We start from the raw sequence: 19,535 nt of genomic DNA, 5'->3' as shown, positions 1-19,535 counted from the left end.
GAGTTACTATGATTGGGGGCTATTTCTTTCCTTGACAAAATACAAAACCTGCTTCAACTCCTTTTTTAGTCTCAACCTACTAATCTGTCTGAACCTCACCTCCATCATCTAAGAGGAAGATCTTTGTGAGACATATTATTCATACTCATTTGTTTTTATTTGGCAATATTTATTTGGTTAAAGGTTTTTGACCTGCAAACCGAGTCTTATTGACATAGTGATGAAATGTAAATAACACAGTTCTATAGCAGAGATCCAGTCGAAGTAAAATTCACAATCTCCTCGCTCTCTGCATTCAAAGCCCCAGCGGATAATCCCAGTGACGAAGGGGGGTGATGTATGAATAATCTGAGGCACAATCATAAAAAGGCACATTCATGTCTGTATTAGTACACTTTATTTGTAAAAAATAAAATGCTTTTGGGAAATTTGAATACTGTCTGACAACTTTACAATCAGTACAACATTCATCTGTTTGATTTTGGAAATTTTAAGAATCCTGATTTTGTTCTCTATTTGTATTACGTTGTCATGAATCGGGCTATTGTACATTTTAGTTCTCCTGCATCGCCTTGTTGATCCAGTCTATGTATAGGTCAACTTTTGTATAGACTCCATAAGCCCCTTGCTTTCCACATTCAACTCCCCAGCTGACAATCCCAGCCGCCCAGAACCGTCCGTCGTCTCTCAGGGCGTAAGGTCCTCCACTGTCACCTTGGCAGGAGTCCTTCCCCCCTTCAGGGACTCCAGCACAAAACATGTTATCTGTCAGACTTGGTAGATTCTTATTTGTCCTCTTCAACATAGTGATAGAATTACTGCATATCTCCTGCATCACCACAGGGAGGTGCAAAAACTTCATCTTATTTGTCAAAATCCATTCTTCTGTTAATCCAAAACCAGACACCAGTCTGAAAAAAAGGTAGAGGAGATAGTCATATAAAAGTAGGGAAAAAAGCTACTAACCACTCTTAACCGTAAAAAAAGTAAAGCGTATGCTGTCTAGAACCTCTACAAAATTCCCATGGTCCAAATGAAATGGTCAGGCAATGGCCGCTTCCACTCTTCTTGCACCCAACTTCTAGTGGCCTTTGCTCAAATAAAAGCAGTCTCTTCAACACACCTGTAACGTTTTGGGACTGCTTCATTTGGATTACTTTTGTGACACTATTGCACTGTCAGCGGTAATAAAAACACCTGGCAGTAGCATTACCAACATTGACTGATTTCACAAGACTTTCAGTGGAGCAGATAAATAAAAGAACGTCATGTGGATGAAACAGTATAATGAAACCAAACAGTTGAAAACTTACCCCATGGCGCCGGGGGTGTAAGCGGCGCCCTTTGCTGGTAAACATATTGGCATAATGGATGAGTTGAATGTAACTGGGTCTTGCATTCTGATCAAGGCAATGTCATGGTTGAAATCCCTGTGGTCGGGGTTATTGTATTGAGGGTGAATGTGGATTGAGGCAGCAATCACAGGAGAGACCAAAATGGTGTTAACATCAGTAAGTCCCATGTATATCTGAAAATCAACAGAATCAGAGGAATTAAATGTTGATTTAAAATCATGGAGGCGATGGGCATGCGGTTAACACCTCTAGCCCACTTACACGAACAGTCTCGCTTGAAACTGGATTTCCATTTGCCATTAAATTATGGGCGGCAGTCATTATCCAGCGGTCTCCGATCACCATGCCTCCTCCTCTTCGTCCATCCACACTCAGCAGCACTTGCCAGGGGATGGTATTTTCTGGAGCGTCCCTGCCTCCAAGGATCCGTTGATAGGAGGAGAGGAGAGCTGTGGGCTGGCCACAAACTGGAGGGGTACAGATGCATATGTATTTATCAAAGTACAGACTTTGTGATCCATTTAAGATTCATCTTAGGGTTTATCGGGTTTTATCATTGTAATGAATAGCAAATACCCGGGATGCATATTGGACGGACAACAACACTGCTGTTTGATCTCCACCTCCTGTCGGCCTCACAGGTGCAGGCAACTGCAGAGCAGGGAGAGTGATATTAATTGTTATCTCGAGTGATGAAGTGAACTTTTTATCAAATGCATTGGATGGATCTGGAAAAATTCCTTCCGCTGGGAAGGGTTGAATCATTTGAAAACCGTTCATTATAAAAGACTACATGTTGAGGTCTCACCGGTTGCACCACCGAGGAGAGAGTAAAACGGTTCATTGCAGTGATACTGGATAACAGAGAGGTACTGATTCTGAAGGCCCGACAGGAAGGACAGCCCTCCGTTCAGCAAAGATTCGGGTTCTCCGCAATCAATTACTGCAGAAGAACCAAACAAAGACAAATCGCTGTTACAGTAACACACAAAGGATCAAAAAGACTCCAAATACAGATTTCCTTCATGCTGCAGCTTAACGGTAGCGTACTGTGGCATTCTGGCAGGGGCAGGTGCCACCGTGCATTGCTTTGGCACATTGTCGAGAAACTCTCGACCTCCTCACCGTCCTGACAGAGGAAAGAGGAGAACTGATAAAACATCAGCAGATTCCCCTCTTCATATGTTACATTGACAAAAAAATATGTTCCCTCTGTAGACATTGTAAGAAAGAAGAAGGTAAAGTTTCATCTAACCATCGTCAGCTTGTATCCTTGGTCACAGCGCACAAAGATGTAGTCTCTGTAGAAATATTCAGTCAAGAAAGGAGTGACCCTTCCGTTGGCCAAATTACCAGGAAACGGACATTTTACTCCTGGAAACACCAAGGACAAGCAGACATGTGACAACAGCCGCGTACATGCTCATTGGCTCTTCTCTGCTCTCTTTCCGCTCTCCCTCACTGTAAGTGCTATAGTCCAGGCTCCAGCCTTCACTCTGGCCGTCATCATCGGTGTGGTAGTCCAGTCTGACGATGTTGGAGTCGGTGACCATCAGATCGGGCCTCTTTTCACCACACAGCTTCATGGGCTCTCTGTCTGGGATGGTCACCTTTTTCAAGGAAAGTAGTGCACAGCTCAATATTTAACATGCAGAATGCTCAGATTATTGTTTCCATTTGTTCATGCAGCTGCTCATCGTTACCTGCAGCCAATGATGGAGACAGCTTGGGCCTTGCTCGGTTTGCACGCTCTCGATGTTGAAGATGTCGGTGAAGTTTAGAAGGACAGAAAAGCCAGGTTCTACAGAAATAATGTACTGACAGGACACAGCATGAGGGGGGGCGGTCGGGTATCCTGGACTGAACAGATGTCCCTCTAGCTCATCAAAAATACCCCCGCCGCAGGATACTGCGAAATCGGTAAAGGAATGTTCAGGTTTAAATTCAATCAGGAATCAATCACTTACCGGTCAGCGACCAATTGGTCAGCAGCTTAGTTACCAGCACCTTGTAACAACATAGCAAAGCCAATTTTTCTGAGATGTCAATGTATTGGTTGTATCAAACCCTTTGTTGCTACTTCAATTCTTTGAGAGATCCATCAAAGAGAAAAGCCTAATTGAATAATAATTTGTCATAAATGCTCAGTTCTTTGACACTACCACAGACTGAAATAGACTTTAGACTTGGCCACAGTGGTGTAAAATTGTGTGACAAAAGTATGACTTGTCATTCTTCCCCACATTGCGCAATACTCACACACACAGCTGCGCTGGTCGGGCCGTAGCTCGTAGCCGTGGTGACAGGCGCAGAGGTATGAGCCAAGGGTGTTGAGGCAGATCTGAGAGCAGAGAGGACCTGCGTCGTCCTGAGGTCGGGGCGCAGAACACTCGTCCACGTCTGATACCGAGAAACACCACGAGTCAGTGGCAGGCCGTTCCGTAGTTGAAGAGGGAAGCGACAGAAACTAGACGGGTGCTACCTATTGCCTGGTACTGTGCTGAGAAGCCCACGTTTTGATGGCGCTCTGGGTTGTTGTCGTCCGTCTGGAATGTCAGAGTGAGTCTGTTGCCTGGAGACAGGATGGGCTGGTTGCCTGGGTGATGCCCATCAGCCGAGTTCTCCTGCCCACAAAACCTTCCCAGGATCTTTGCATCATAGAGTACCTTAAGGGTCAAATAGATGGATATATTGCTGTGAAAGGAGTTTAATACGTCACGTAGCTCTTATCAGCAGCCAGCTCTATTGCAGTGATGCAGCTGGTGCTGCTCGAAGTTGCACCTGAAGTCTTCAACATCTTTGAGTCCAGGTCTGAGTCTTAGTCTAATCCATATATTCATGTTAACTGTGGATAAGATTACATTTTTACGTGAGGGGATGCTAAAATCCACAGAGTCTTACCATCTTTCGGTTCATTGTTTTGTTTTAATGGCTTACGGTTTTGGCTGATTATCCCTGTACTGAACAGATCAAATGAAAGGTAGTTAGCGCCTAATAAACGTTAGTGGCTAAAGTGGGACATACTTGACTCAGTGCCAATGAGAGACCACTCTATACCCACTATGCAGCAACTAAAACTGAGATCCACCAAAGCATATTTGGCAATAACCGCAAAACATGGAGATGTACGTTAAAAAATCTTCAATATTCAAGCCTGAGTCAAGTTGTTTAAGTCGTCCTTTAGTTCGGAACCAAAACACCTCAAAACGGGTCTTTTGTATTTTTCATGTGTGTGGAAGAATATCTCTGACTGTGAGGGCGTCGTAATAGCAGCCTGCAGAAGCTTCAATGTCCAGGTGTGTGAAGGTGATTTGGATCTGGTAGCCCTCGGGCACACTGAGCTCCCAGTGCTCCAGCAGATTGGGAGCGTAAGGCTGGGGATACTGGGGGGACTGGAGCGCCTCGTGCATTCGAGGCTCTGGATCAGGCAGCCGCCAGCACTCGCGCATGGACACATGCAGAACCCTGCAAAGGTGCAGGGGCACACAAAGTTCAAAGAAACAGAAAAAGAACAAACACAGAGATACAATCCACACTGTTGCATAATGCTGTTGTGATGTTGAGGGTTTAGAGAGTCAACCTATAAAATAGTGCGCATACGTTGGCAGTATAGAAGATCCAAAATTATACAAGAAGCCCGCTCCACAATGGCAGCAGGTATTCACAGTGGATTTTCCACAGCTAGAAATTAAAAAATTAAAAAGCTAAAATAATTGACTTCTAACAAACAAATTGGTTTTAAAGTCTGTTAAAACTTACAAAATCATCCAGAGAGTCCAGCCCATTTCTGGATTAAGTCTTATATCCGAACGTGAACTGATTCGCTGCTGCAGCGAATGTTTCACCTTCAAGTGAAACAGTAATGTAACCAAAGTCAGTAATTTCCAGTATTTAGAAACTCACTGCGTTGAAGCCAGGATTAAACATTTGTTTGTCTTGGCAAAAAGAATTGGACTCTTGACTTTGAATTGTAGAAAAACAGGGTCAATGCTCCAAAAAATCCCTCTAATATAGAGATTTGGGAAATTAGATTAGTAATTTTGGTCAAGTTATTTCCTATATTTTAGATTATCTATTGAGAATAACTCTAGTTACCTCTCAGGTCTCATTATGTCAAACTCTAGCTAATTCACCCATGAACACCTTGCCATCACTAGAGGGTGGCATTGAACTTTGTTCAGCTTCTGCAAAGATGCATTTGCCTTGAGAAGCAGACATGTTAGCGAAAGTTATTTAGTTATAAAATATCGCGAGATGCAGCTGATTGGTGTTTGCAGGCCATAGAAAGTCATAACAGGAAATTAAGCACATTGTGCTCTTTGCCTGGTGTAATACACAAAGGCTTAAAAGTCATCATCAGTCTCATTGTTATTATTTGATCAAAACAATCATAAATAATACGAAGAAATGCATTGAGTGTATCTGATGATTAATAGACAGAATTAAAACACACATTCTCTGCAGTTGATTTGCAAATTCCTTTAATTTAAAAGGGAAGTATGAAGTAACAAGGTGATCATAGCATGATGGTGTTAATGTTGGTACATTTCATTACAAGATTGTAGCCTTTATTTTCAAAAACATTTTCATTTAAGAAATATGAATTGATTATTATTATTATGTTTAACATATTTTCTTCCTTATCTTTCCTTCCTCAAGGACCTTGCTTGTCATTCTATCCTTCCTGTTGGTCCATTGTCTCCTTAATCCAGTCCACATAACTAGCCACCTTGGTATAATAACCCTTGTACTGCCTCTCTTTACAGGGGGGTCCCCAGGACACAATGCCAGTCAGATAATAGGGCTCATTGCCTTGAGCCAACATGGGCGAAACCAACGGAGATCCGCTGTCTCTCTGGCAGCTGTCCTTCCCCGGGGCTCCAGCACAGAACATGTTAGTGGTCATAGTCATGCGTTGGTTGTTGTTTATGGAAGGTGTATTCTCACACTCTGCAAGGGAGTAGGCCCCAATATGAGCGTATTTTAACGTAGGAGACGAAGTCTTTGATTCGGTTCTCCCCCAGCCTGACACGGTGCTTTGCTCACCTTCTCTCATTACCTTGTTCACGTCTGGCAGACAAATGGGGAGGAGGTTTGGGCCGAAATTCACCCTGGAAGCCAATCTAATAAGGGCAATATCATTGTCAAAATTGGTGCGTTCTGAAAGAGAACTTCCTGTGATATAATTGGGATGAATTATGATTTTCTCACTGTGCATGACAGCTACATTAGACAACACATTTGATGTGGTTCTTCCATCTACCAGTCCACCATACATTCTCAGAGATGTTTCTTCTACTCCTTCCACGACATGAGCTGCTGTGACAGCCCATCGGTCATTGATCAGTGATGCTCCTCCTCTGTTTGGCGATTTAATCAGAAGAATCCACGGTATCTCTCCCATGCTTGCATCCTTACCTCCCAAAATCCGGGCTACACTTGCAGGGTGTTTTTCAGGTTTCCCACACACTGAAATAGAGAAGGAGTCATGAATGTATTTATATGATTAAAAAGCAGCTCATATGAGAAAACGTGAAAAACAACACGTGTCGTACCTTCAACGCATTTTGGCATCTCCTTCTTGCCCCCCTCCGATACCCAGTCACCACTGGCACTGCAAGTGTAGAGGCCTGAAGGATTGAAGAGAGAAACAACCAATAATTACACCAAGAAAATGTGCATTCTTAAAAGCTAGTCAAGGAAAGTAATCTGAGAAATGTTCTAGCTCAAAATAGTCACCATCTCCTTCCAGTGTGTAGTACAGTGAGCTGCAGGTAAACTGAATCTGGCCTTGATACTGAGTACGTAGTTCATCTGAGGCCACCAACTGAAGGATGCCATCTTCCGGGATTTCAGGAAATCCACAATCCACAGCTACATGTGGAGGAGGGGAGGAAAAAACAGGTGTTGAAAACCCCCCAAAATTAAAACTTATTTTTAGACAAAATGTTTTCAGTCAAACTCACGTTCACAGATGCTGTTTGGAGTCCATTCGCCTGTATTCAGACAACGCGCCACGTACTCGGTCCCGGTGTCTTGCTCCTTTGCAAAATCAGAACTGATTTAGCTCAAAAGTGGCTGAAATACAACAAACTTAAAATCTATGGAAAACCTCTGGTTACCTGCATACTCACAGAAGGTAAAATGTAGCCAAGGTCACAAGTGACGGTCACTGTTTGACCCGGGAGATAGTCTGGTTGCTGAGGAGTCACAGTCGAGTACGGGGTCACCACCGCTGGACAGACCTTGTCTGTGGTTTCACATGTGAGAGGAGTTATCACGGTCGTCTGTGGTCCGTATCCAACAAATTTCATTTTGAAATACTGCCTTGCCAGCGTGTCACAAGTGAGGAGACAGCAGTACCTGTGGTCTTGAAGTGGAGGGTGAAGCCTTTGTTGCTGCCGTAGCCATCGGAGGTGAAGCGCAATTTGACATGATGTGAGTGAGTGAGCAGGGGAGATGGGGGGGGATTGTGGCCACAGAATGGTCCCAGAATCCGAGAGGGGTTGAGAGTCTCAATCTGCCAACCAGAACACATTAAAGGTGATGTCCACAAGCTGTTTAGTTAGAAGCTTTAGGAAAATATGGCAATTGAATATTTGAACCCCACACCTACCTTCAGTGCATCGATGCATTGACCATCAGGGCTTTGCTCCACATCAAAATCTTCAGAGAAGTGCAACTCCAGCTGCAGGATGGGCTCCACTGACAAGGTGTGCTGACAGTTGGCATTCTCTGCATATGAAGCAGGCCAAGAGGGACTGGATATGTCACCACTGTGCATCCCTGACAGATCCTCAGTACAACTCACTGTGGTGGAGAAAACATTCACTGTCATCACACACACGATCAGTGATGACACAAACAGCCTCTGTATCGTTTAATTCTCCTCTTCTCGTCCTTCCCCTTAGTTGACCGGCTTTCGCTTCCTCTATTTCCCCTTTTTCACTTCATGTTTTATTTGCCCATTACTTTTTTTTTAATTTGTCTTCCTCCGTCTAATGCAGAGTACATTTTGTTGACGAAAACTATGACTTTTTCCCATGACTAAACCGAGACTAAGACAAGACAAAAACAGATCTTAAAAAATAAAAACTATGACTAAGTCTATGCTAACTTTTGTTAACGAGACGAGACGAAAATGTTGGTGGTGACGAAGTAAACAAAGACAACAAGTGCTGCTTTTAGGTCCCTTGTCCTCATCAAGTCGGCGGAGCTTTACACCCTTGCAAATTAGTTAAATATCCTTGCAAATAAATGCTTTGCTGCTTGTTAAAAGCCAAAGCCTTTTGTGTAATGATTTTTCACATGTCATTTATATTAGCTCACACAAACCTTTTCCTGGCCCCTCTGTCAAATTCTAGTACCCATTGTGGCCCGCGAGTCAAAATGTTTGTGTTTAAGTGATTCCAGTCATGAGTTTATTTGTACCTGTGCATGTGTGATTGTTCACATCCAGGTGGTAACCGTGGCGACAGGAGCAGCGGTACCCTCCGATGTGGTTGTGACAGAAATGGGTGCATGCGTTGTCAGGGTCGTCGTTACATTCGTCAAAGTCTGAGGGAGCAAATGAATTCCAGGACAGTTTAGAGGAACCGTTGCTTCAGTGCTGATGATTCGCTTTGTAGAAACCCCCGAGCATTCGGCATACAGCTACTTACGGTAGAGCACTATATTATGTTGATATGGGAAGATCAACCGACTCATGTCTAGACTGTAAAGACGTAGCTGGGGCCACCAGCAGTTTAGAATAAACTCAAGAAAGGGAGAGGAAACCTCGCGTGGTTCTGTCCAACAGTGAAGCTGAAGCTGTTGGTCTAGACTTAAATCAGACATAAGCCACAGTCAGCACTTTTGAAATAAAACTGAAAGTCTTAAAGCTAAAGAAATGCTATACATCACATTCATGTTTCCTTTTCAGCGAAATTATAAACTATTATGAATTGTATTCCTAATGGGTGAGAGCAGGATTACAAAAGTATTCACAATGATTAAATGAATTCAATGGAAATTGGTGAGTTTTACAACTCAGTATTTCATTTATTTCCTTCCTCCTTCTTTTACATCTCACCTTGATCGGTGTAAAACCCTCTGAAGCCGGTGTGCCTCTTGGTGTTTGAGTAGTCGGAGTGGAACGTAAGCGAGAGGCAGCCCCCCGGGGAGGAGAGCAGCGAGGGATTAACATTGGACTCGAGATCCTCAAATTCTCTTTTGCCACACAGAACTGAGATCAAGTTTCCATTTGAAAAGACCTGGGAAACAATGGGGTTGTATAACATTACTGTTTTAAATTATTAACCTCGACTTCTTACTGCACAATCACTTAAAAGTTTAGCATGACACCTGACCTTTACTGCATCATTTTCACAGTCTTTGCTATCCTCCAGGTCCAGGTGGATGAGCTTGATGGAGAGGGTGTGGCCCTTGGGCGCACACCTGCTCCAGTTTAGACTGGCATGGGGCAAATATCCAGTGGGATACCCTGGAGAATCCACCCATCCCAGCAGCATCGAGCAGGCGGGGCGGGAGAGCAGGAGAAGCAGAAGACTGGGGGAGGGTATGGAAGATACGGAAATTCATGGGTGGAGGCGATACAAGGTAAAGGAAAGGAGGGGAGAGAGGAGGAAAGGCGTAGACAACAAAGTTAGGAAAGAATTAGGTACTACGAGCCAAAGATGATGAATCACAAATTTAGCTTCCAATGCCAAAACGTATTAGCATCCCCACATCTTAAAAGGACCCCACACAAATATTGCTAATCATAAAAGTGTGGTAATCCCTTCTAATGTGATCAAATGTAAAAATCCAACCCACCTTAATCTCATCATCCTGAACCGATCAAATCTATTCAAAAACAAAACTACATCAGCATCTCTCCTTCCCCTTTTCTCCATAATGTTCTTTCTACCCCCTCCCCTCGTTCTCTCTCACTCATATTTCGCAAACGCAAGCATTTTATAAAATTAAATTGTTTTTTTTGAGCAGCAACGAGGGAGTGACTGCCGGTAAGTGGGAAGGCAGGAAAACAGGCCGAGCCAAAACCCTTTTAGATCGACTCTTAACTACAAAATCTCTTTGGCAGCATCATTGTGACACTGGGACAAAGGTCCAGTGGAAACAATGGCAATAGAGACTGAAAGGAAAGGCTGTAGAGGAAATGTCTTAATGTGCAACAAGAGTGCCAAAATCCGCCTTTGCTCCTTCAGCTACACGGAAACACACACAGCTTACTTTGCAGCGAGAGGCCTAGGACAGGAAGGAAATGAGAGAGAGAGAGAGAGAGAGCGAGAGAGAGAGAGAGAGAGAGAGAGAGAGATGGAGGGGAAAACAGCAAATTAGGGTCACTGGGGTTTCCCACTGTGTAGGATTAGAAAAAACTTGAAGTGGGTAAAGCAGACTGAGAAGGGGAAACACATATTTAGTCAGAGACGGTTCAGACAGCCGAAAGAGAGCAGAGATAGTCAGAAAAAGAGAATAAGATAGAGTTTGGATGATCTTGAATGATGCTCCTTGAGCTGAGATAACTAAGTAGCTGCTCCATCTAATGTTATGAGCAGGTTTCAAGGAAGAGTGAGGAGAAAGATTTTCACGGGTATGACTTGCAGTGAGGATAAGTACCTGGTAAACGGGACATGCTGCGATCGCTGTGTTGCAGGTCAGTCACCATCTTGAAGCTACGGTTTGCTAACTTATCTTGACTATTTATATTACAGTGCGTTGCTATCACAGTCTTTATTCAGCTTTTCACACACACTGCATTTGCGTAGCAGCCTGACATTCTTGTGTGTATCTTTGTTTCCTCAACTCTCACAGGACAATACATGGTAGCTAAGTGTGATCTCAAACATGAAACAAAGTGTGCTGAATGTGGACGTGACAGGTTCACAGCCACAACAAATCACTTGGATAAATGTCAAGTCTGCAAGAAATGCAATTCTAGTAAGTCCAACACACACATGGAGTATTCTACATGATCACACACACACACACACACATTTATTCTGTAGTGGTAACACAAACAATGTTCATTACTCTTCTCCCCCTTGGTGTATTTTGGAATGATAGCACTTTTTTCCTTGTGTGACTGGCAACAAAACTTTAATATTTTCTAACTTTATTTTAAATAGAAATAGAAAATCCATCCAAGGTTTTGAAACATACCAAGAATATTGGCCTGAAATAACAAAAAATATATACATTACACTCAGTGTTCACGTCACCCAGAGGCCCATACAAAACCACAGCCTACAAAGCTGTGGTTGAAACGAACAGTTAAAGTGTAATGCTTATTCATAGTGCATCCACAGTCACATAAAGTAAAAGTGTGTAGTACTTTCTATACCACTGCTCTATCCTTAACCAAATATTTACACACACCAGAAACATTGAGACTTGAGCAGCAGCAACAGACGACTGATCCTCCTTCCAGCACAGACTGTTTCTCTCTTTCACTCTTCCAGTTAACAATCAGGAGAAAGCAAAGGACTGCACAGCTCAAGAGGACACGGTGTGTAAGTGTGTGACGGGTTACTATTGCAGCAATGAGCAGTGTGACCACTGCCAACTGCTGACCAAGTGCCCTCTGGGTGAAGGAGTCAAGGTTCATGGTAAGCTTCCATTGTATAATGCTAAATACATGATAACGCACTCGGGCTAAAGAAAGATTTCATACTTTACAAAACCCAGTCTACCATGGCAACCATATAACCTCTTTCTTTTGCTTCTTTGCAGCCACTCGCACAAATGACACAGCCTGTGCGCCGTGTCCAGACGGAACGTACAGCAATGTGACAGATTACTACTCGCCCTGTCAAACACACACCAGGTCAGATTGCGTTTATTTTATTTATTCATTTTTTAAAGCTGAAGGATGTGGATTCATGTAATAGTATAGAATAGGATGCATGATTTATTAGTCATCTGTCGAGCCTCTTATGACACTACTAACTTTTCATGTTGAAATTACTTTAAATAACAAATGTAGTAAATTCCTGAACCTAACTTGCCTTGGAAAATGTCCTAGTTACAGCTACACTACCCATTTTGGGGATTTTAATTTGTTTGGGTTTCTATGTTAATTTTTTTAGATGTGAGGACTTCGGGAGAGTGGTTAAAACTCAAGGAACGCCAACAACTGATGCCATCTGTGGTGACTTCCAATCTTGTAGGTCTCAATAATAACATCAATGCTGCTTTTACAAATGTGTTTAATATCTTTAGATCTTAAAATCATTGTGCGTACTTCGTGCAGTGTATGTTCTTATCCTGAGTGATGAATTAGTTTCTGTTGACCTTTAGTTCCTGTATGTCATACGTGCCAAATGAGAGGAAGTAGCAGCAATCATTCTTCAAAAGAAATAATCAAGGCTAACAATCAAGATGCCTGCTCGACTCTTTAGTGCACTATTCAGAATACGTGAATATAAAAGATGAATGACACATTGCAATTGGTACTTTTTTAAACATCACATATTGATTAAAGTTAGTCCTTAATCATTTTGAAAAACACAATAAATTCATAGTAATGTTTTCATACACTAAAGTTTCAGTTTTGTAAGTGACAGTAACACTTATTTAAGATTTATAATTGCTAAAAGAAAAACATTAATAAACAAATATAAGGATAATCTCACCTCACAACTCCATTACTGTGTATTTGTGTGTGTTATAAAACACTTCACTGTTAAATGGGGTTAGGGTAGGTTAAATATTGATATTAATTACAATAAGAGTTTGTCTTAGCATCCGGTGGGCAATCTATTCAATTCATTTAGGTCTCTCTAAAACCCCTTTTCCCCGTTTATCAGATTGTTCCTGGATATTACCCACCGGCTTGTGGTCAGGCCTCTTGTTGACTGCACTCATCCTGTTTGGTCTCATCTGCTGGAGGTCAAAACGTAAGTAACACACAGCAGATGTGTAAATGCGTTTCATCTCCGTTTTTCACACACTTTGGTTAAAAGGTATGCAAGACTCAACAATGTGATGTAAAGGCATTCCCGCTAACTGGTAATTGCTACGTTCAAAACCACGAGAAGTACAGTAGAAAGTCACTGCTTACGTCATTCAGATACCTTCACAGAGTTTCCTTTAAAGACAACCTGACTGACTAATTTCATTTACATACCTGATTTTAACACGTTATTAGTAAAGAAAAAGTGTGCTCGTCACTAACTTAACGGGGTGGAAAGTGTAAAAAAGAAAGATATCTAATGACCCAGAGAGGTTGAATGAGGAGCTTTTAAACTTGATGTTGAATAACATGACAAACTGAATGAGAAAACCACATCCTGTACATATTCAGCCTCGCAGGATGATCTGGTGTAATGTGACGTACGTTTCAAAGGCATTCAGAGAACAAGTCCTACGCATTTGGCACGCTCTGAGGCCTGACAAACATTCCTCTGTACTTCACTGTCATTTACTGTATTTCCAGTGAAGAAATGAGCCAATACTGGAAAACACATACAAACTCGTTCAATTAATCAAGAAAAGTTTCACAACTAGTTTGAAACTCAGTGTGTGCTTGTAAAGTAGGGCAGGGATGACGTACTTTTGAAGGCAAACGTCAAAAGTTAACACTATACTGGTTTCCTATTCAAAAAGCCCAAAGGAATATTTGATAATTGTAGAAAAATAAGTTAGAATTATGATACTTAAACGTTTTGTTGAGCGAGAATCTAGTTTGTGTGATGATTTCTAATTCAGCCACGCTTTTTGAAAAGGTAAGAGAGGAGCACCAATTGACATATTTTATACCCTAGAACCAAATACCCGAACCCTTTGGCGTCTGAAAACATGGCTGGCGGAGCGGCGAAGTGGCCGTCACTCATTCTTCCGGTTTTAAGGGTCAAAATGAGCTGTGGGTCCATGTTTGTCATCATTTGGTTAGTCCAACAAATATGCTCGATCGTGCAGCACATCAACTTTAATATGGGGCCAAAGATACTGATACTGGGTCATTACCACAAACTCACACCATGACGATGCTGGATGGACAAACAGTTGATCTTTTTTTCCATTTTTGAAACGTGACGTAATTTGTGGCGGCTTGTGACTCAAGTCTGACTTTCATTTCCACAGAGAAAAAGAAAACTAAGACATTTTTACAACAGCCTTTCAAGTCTGCAGGAGGTGAGTCCTTCAGAGACATTTGTAGAGTTCTACAGGTGTGTTAATGTGTGATGGGAGACGTATAAAGAATGTATAAAGAATGTTTTACACTTCACATTTTGATGACTATAGGCGCCAAATAACGGACCATTCCAAACGCTTTTTCTAGAATAACCAATACTAGCTTCAGAATTACACAAACTCATCATTTAAATCATGATTGTAGAGCTCTTGGTTTTTGTCATAACATTTGGGGATATTTCATATGTGACAGTGGACTCCCGTGTTGCTGTTCCTCTGGTTGAAGTGGTGCCAGCAGCCCCGGTGACACAGCTGGAGTCGTTGTTGCCGTTCACAGAGCTGAACGGTCACTGTCTAGACAGCTGTGACGTGGAGGACTGCAAACCACCGCTTTCTAACTCAGGTGCCGGATCCTCGATTATTTGCTCCATGCCCACATTCACACACACATTCACACACACAATCCATTGTGGGTTAATGTCTGTGGCTTTGACGTTAGCATCACAGCGACCACACTTTTCTTCTGTTACCATCACGTACTTTGTCTCACCTGCTCTAAATGACCTGTCATAAATACATGTAGGCTTAAAACATGCACACAAGCCCCGTGTGGCACTTTCATTTTCTTCCAGTTCCAGTTGCAGTGTTTTCCTTCCTGTTTCACTATAATTTAGACATATCGAGGAGGAAATTGTACATTTTGATGACATTCTTGAATTTTGGAGAAACATAAGAAAGCAAAGGCTTTGATGACTATAAACATGATGTTAATCAAACACTGTGGGCGTCAGTCATTAAATCTCGCCACCTTTATTAGACAGCGCTCTGTGTTGACAACAAAATGCCGACTGCAGGGAATATTTCTTTGGTCGACTGGTGTTCAACCTGCAACCAACAAAGAAACTTCTTCCTTAATCATGAAAAAATAAAATATTTTTTTTAATAATAATAAAAGGACCTTTTTATGCTCAAAGCTTTAAGCCTCATTAAGATGGCCATTAATCGGATACAGAACAAAGCTTGTTTGATACGACATTACTCTGAACGATGGTCGCTCTGAACATTGATTTAATTATTTCATTATCCTCCTCAGATGATGGTACGGTCGTTTATGACGCTGAAGAACGGGTGGAAAGCAGCCCCCCTACATCTCCACTGAAGGCTTCAGTTTCATTTACTGACTCCAACCACATCAATGGGAGTGCAGGAGATTGCACTGGAAACTTCCGTAGGACCTACTCCGAGCCACAGGAGGACGAGTGGTGTGGGACATAATCAAGTAAATATTGTTCTACTAAGCCCCGAGTTCCTCTCCGTCTTGGTGAGGCTGCAACTAGTTTTTAAAAGCCTAAACTGGACCCATTTATAAAATATATAATATAAGAGCAGGGTGTCTCTCTATCTGCAGAGTTTAACATGGCTGACAGTTTGCTGCCCCCTGCAGGACTTAAACGAGATTATTCTTTGATGTGATATTTCTGTTATGCGTTGTATTACTTTGGTCGTATTCTAAGAAAAAGCCCAAACCCACAATGACGGCATCCGTCTAACAAGTATGTCTGTGACATCGATGCCGGGTGTAAAAACTATTGACATCATATCAGTGAGCCAGCTGTTGAAGAGGATGACGTGTTGCTCAATTAACATGAACATGGGCACTGAGGCTTATTCTCATGTATCACACTGTTAATTATTCCACAGCAGAAGGTAGCGCTCTACAAATGCATTATTTACTTCTGTTAGTAACTATTGCTAAAAACTACAGTGTTCTGAATTACTGGTCTCGTTTTTAGGTTCAACTGAATATTAGTGGCTGCGTGCCGCAGGGTGCTGAGAGGGTGCTCTTTTCATGGGATTTGTTTTCTATTTCCTGACTTAAGCTTTATTGTAAATTATATGTTTTGTTATTATAATTTTAAAAAAGGACACCTAAATAAACTTGTATTGTTCAAACTTCAGCCCCTGATTCAGGTGCAGAATTGTAATTTTGAGTAAAGTATTTACAGTGAATTTCTGTTTTTGTAAACCACATAGAACTTTAAAATGTGAAGCGGCAAGATACGGATATGAAACTTGGAGCATTGGTGTAATGAATTAAAGATAAAGGAGTGACGCCTGGCGGATGAATGATTTGTTTATAACATTGTGAAGATAGATATGACGATGTAGGTCGGAAATGTTTACAAGTCCTTTTGCTCCACTCTTCTTCTTCAGTTAGTACCATCAGACAATTAGGATGTACATGTTTCTGAGATGTTCAATCTTTTTGTGACATCTCAAAATAACATTGATTAGATTTTTTTTAAAACCCACTAAAACAACCTATAAACATTATTTAAACTTGTACCAAGTCCGTAACTAGATTCTACTGAGAATAAATTCACTAAAACAAACCAGCAGTTACTTCAAACAGCTTTCTTGAAGACTTGCTTGGCAACGACGCCTTGAACTCTCATCTCCTGCAGAGAGGAAAAGGGGGAGGGGGGAGTGAGGGAGGCGAAGGGAGGTGTGTGTGTAAATGAATAGTAACACCGTTGTTCACTTCAAAGGATAGTTATGTGATACACGAAGCCAGGATTGAATACAAAATACAATCCCCTCCCCCTCCCCCTCCCCCCCTGACCTCCCGTTCATTCCCCTTCTACTCATCTTATCCTTTGACCCCACTCTCCCGCTTCCTCCTCTAGCTCCCCCCTTATGCTCACGCAGTCTTCATTATTTTCTCGCTGCTCCTCTAAAATCCACCATTTCAGAGCCTTGTACTCCCCGGGAATTCTTTCCCAATCCTCTCTTAAATATAAAACAACCCGGCGCTTTGTCTCAGCTGCAACAGGGCCATTAGAAATCCTGCATGTGAGACAATAGTGAGACTGTTTGAAATCGCAATCAGCATTGAGAGATTATCTGTAAACTGCAAGTCTTTCTACAAAACGAGAAGAAACACTCCTCTCTCTCCCTCTCCGAGTTGTTGTAGAACTTCACAAAGACGTGCATTCAAGAGCCTTCTGCCTCTTTTGTGTTTTTTCCGTCCTTGTGAGCTCCTACGTTTCCCCCCCTCAGGCTCAAACGAAGCCAAACCTCCACACAAAGACACGCGGATTGAAAATGACCAAACCCCAATTCATTTGCATGTTTAGCATATCGACTTTAACGTTTTTTCAGTTTCCTCGTTTCCTTTTCCCCTTCTTCTCCGTCCCCATACTGTTTATACTTACCAAATGCAGCTTGTCACCCTCCAGCCAGTGTGTCCATCCTCGTCCCTCCTTCTCGCCCCGCTGTTCACAGATCAGGTTGTCCCCTTCCCAGTTCACTGTAGTCTGCATGAAGACAGACATGTTGTGTACTCGCGTGCAATTAGTATGTGAAGCGGCTCACATGAGTCTTTGTTCACGTCAAAAGACGGCAAAAGAGTAGCCAAATACATCGTTTCCTTGCCTTTTGCTTCCGCTCACTCTCTTTATTTTTGTAGTGTAGTGCACTGTAAGATAATGCTGCTAAATCCTGGTCCGGAATGCGTTTATAGGCCAAACAGATGCTTTTTTTAAACACACACATTACTCATTGGGCTCAAAGGGGGCCCGAAGCCAAACAGGGGAGCCACAGCACAAAAGCACAGCAGGAGGCTGAATGACTTTCCAGTTTAAAAATCACACAAAGCAAACCTGCATACCGAGTTATTTCATGATATCCTACGGAAGTTTCCAGTGAAACGGTAGAGTGTGCATTCATGATATCAGCAACACTATGACGTTTAATGAAGAAGAACGACAACGCGCACCTGACAAGTACGGCCGTCCACTGGCCCCAAGTCTTCGGTGAATTCTTTTCCGATGGTGAAATCCATGTTGAAGTTCTTGAAGGTGGTGAGCGTGCGGATCCTCATGGCCCCCGTCACCGGGTCGTGGACAATCTCCTTGCTGGGCCTCAACAAACACACAATCTTCCTCAGGGCAAAATTGATATCTGAGAGGAGACAATAGCATGATTAATATCACATAAGAGGTACTATGTTGCTTTATTAAAAAGGGAAGCTTTGTCCTGTCACACTGGGGGGAAGAGACAAAGTGGATGCAACCCAATGAGTGTGTGGGGGAGTGTAGGGGGGGGGGTCATGAAAAGGACACTGTGGTGATTTAATTTCCTTAATGTAACTTACAGCTTCAAATGTAGATGATCCACATTGTGAAAACCAATGATTAAGTCAATGCATTGCAAGTTTTAACACGAAAAGGTGCAACAACTGTGTGCACGCGGGGTTCAGTAGATAAAAACCATCTGTTTTACGTCGCTGTGCGCGCCTCACCTAAAGCTGCGAGGTACGAGTCCATATTCTCCTGCTCCACCATATGGAACGTGCCGGTGTAATCAGGTTTAGACATTTTTGTTCCCTCCGAAAAACTCCAAAAAGGAGCAGAAACGTCCACTTCTCCTCTTTGGGTTGAGTCCGCAGCACGGAGCAGGTCGGTATCACTTTGTCTTACGCAACGTCTGCACAACGTCCGCGTGTTCGGGGAACGACCTCTCGGGTGGAGACTCTGCAGACTCTCTGATTTCTCTGCAATGGTGGGAGTGTGTGTTTTCTTTTCTTTTACCGGTATCCCTTTCAGGGGGAAGGCTCGTTTGTCTTCGGCTTTCCTCGGAGGGATCAGCTCAGAGGCGGTGCTTCGGCTCCCTGACGCATGTGGCTGGTGCTGCTGGTGGGGATGAATTGAGCCTGCGTGTTACATACTTTAGTGTGTACCTCCACTGGGAGTAGACCAGTACGATGTCTGTCCCAGTGGGGGCTGTAACAAAAGTCAACCACTACAGCGCAAAGGTACTCGCACCAAACGAGCAGATTATCAAGACCCATCTCAGAATAATGATTCTTATTGTAAATGTATCCAAATCTTTTTGTAAAGAACATATGATAAAAGTGAATAAGAACAAAATAAACAAGTGTCAGTATTTTCAATAAAATTAAGTAGAATTTAAATAAATCGCTTGTTTGTATTTGACATTTTTTAAATACTGAAGCATCTCACAATGAATGGAGTGTGTTTCTTG

General features: G+C 42.5%; 3 protein-coding genes across 4 annotated transcripts; 1 reads left to right on the top strand and 2 right to left on the bottom strand.

Annotated features, from left to right (window-relative positions):
* Positions 1–374: 374 nt before the first annotated feature.
* Positions 375–10,269, bottom strand: LOC119197338 (uncharacterized). The gene is made up of 24 exons (XM_037453552.2): positions 10,170–10,269; positions 9,704–9,902; positions 9,427–9,607; positions 8,787–8,912; positions 7,972–8,165; positions 7,719–7,875; positions 7,478–7,605; positions 7,322–7,397; positions 7,095–7,229; positions 6,911–6,985; positions 6,033–6,824; positions 5,115–5,253; positions 4,607–4,820; positions 3,838–4,021; positions 3,615–3,755; positions 3,059–3,264; positions 2,818–2,965; positions 2,611–2,729; positions 2,406–2,484; positions 2,164–2,298; positions 1,932–2,006; positions 1,617–1,822; positions 1,314–1,528; positions 375–911 (listed from the first exon to the last, which is right to left on the bottom strand). Exons 1-24 carry the CDS (start codon positions 10,247–10,249, stop codon positions 554–556), a joined length of 4,362 nt encoding a protein of 1,453 aa, XP_037309449.2. The 5' UTR covers positions 10,250–10,269; the 3' UTR covers positions 375–553.
* Positions 10,270–10,482: 213 nt separating this feature from the next.
* On the top strand, positions 10,483–16,447 carry LOC119197259 (tumor necrosis factor receptor superfamily member 5). Its single transcript, XM_037453427.2, has 9 exons — positions 10,483–11,010; positions 11,169–11,294; positions 11,816–11,962; positions 12,087–12,180; positions 12,443–12,519; positions 13,163–13,252; positions 14,439–14,489; positions 14,743–14,892; positions 15,583–16,447. Exons 1-9 carry the CDS (start codon positions 10,905–10,907, stop codon positions 15,762–15,764), a joined length of 1,023 nt encoding a protein of 340 aa, XP_037309324.1. The 5' UTR covers positions 10,483–10,904; the 3' UTR covers positions 15,765–16,447.
* On the bottom strand, positions 15,294–19,204 carry rbp5 (retinol binding protein 1a, cellular). Of its 2 annotated transcripts, XM_037453476.2 has the most exons (5): positions 18,793–19,204; positions 18,268–18,452; positions 17,705–17,806; positions 16,894–16,948; positions 15,294–15,374 (listed from the first exon to the last, which is right to left on the bottom strand). In XM_037453476.2, the coding sequence occupies exons 1-4, from the start codon at positions 18,866–18,868 to the stop codon at positions 16,895–16,897; spliced, it is 417 nt and encodes a 138-aa protein (XP_037309373.1). In that variant the 5' UTR covers positions 18,869–19,204; the 3' UTR covers positions 15,294–15,374; position 16,894. The 2 variants fall into 2 exon arrangements, with proteins under 2 accessions (XP_037309373.1, XP_037309370.1); XM_037453473.2 differs by lacking the exon at positions 15,294–15,374 and having other exon boundaries at positions 16,610–16,948; positions 18,793–19,203.
* Between the last annotated feature and the right edge of the window lie 331 nt (positions 19,205–19,535).

The sequence above is a fragment of the Pungitius pungitius genome, chromosome 11, assembly GCF_949316345.1.
Source record: "Pungitius pungitius chromosome 11, fPunPun2.1, whole genome shotgun sequence".
In the NCBI taxonomy this organism is placed as follows: Eukaryota; Metazoa; Chordata; class Actinopteri; order Perciformes; family Gasterosteidae; genus Pungitius; species Pungitius pungitius.
This window is presented reverse-complemented; position numbering and strand designations above follow the sequence as displayed.

Bases quoted from the DNA above. Each gene is read 5' to 3' on its own strand.
- LOC119197338 (XM_037453552.2), bottom strand. From the start codon at position 10,249: ATGGAGAAAAGGGGAAGGAGAGATGCTGATGTAGTTTTGTTTTTGAAT. The intron at 7,230-7,321 runs GTGAGTTTGACT...CTCCACATGTAG, and splicing joins TCCAAACAGCATCTGTGAAC to CTGTGGATTGTGGATTTCCT. The intron at 3,756-3,837 runs GTAGCACCCGTC...TCTCGGTATCAG, and splicing joins AGCACAGTACCAGGCAATAG to ACGTGGACGAGTGTTCTGCG.
- LOC119197259 (XM_037453427.2), top strand. From the start codon at position 10,905: ATGAGCAGGTTTCAAGGAAGAGTGAGGAGAAAGATTTTCACGGGTATG. The intron at 11,963-12,086 runs GTAAGCTTCCAT...GCTTCTTTGCAG, and splicing joins TGAAGGAGTCAAGGTTCATG to CCACTCGCACAAATGACACA. The intron at 13,253-14,438 runs GTAAGTAACACA...TCATTTCCACAG, and splicing joins CATCTGCTGGAGGTCAAAAC to AGAAAAAGAAAACTAAGACA.
- rbp5 (XM_037453476.2), bottom strand. From the start codon at position 18,868: ATGTCTAAACCTGATTACACCGGCACGTTCCATATGGTGGAGCAGGAG. The intron at 18,453-18,792 runs GTGAGGCGCGCA...GTCTCCTCTCAG, and splicing joins CTCGTACCTCGCAGCTTTAG to ATATCAATTTTGCCCTGAGG. The intron at 17,807-18,267 runs GTGCGCGTTGTC...GTCTTCATGCAG, and splicing joins TGGACGGCCGTACTTGTCAG to ACTACAGTGAACTGGGAAGG.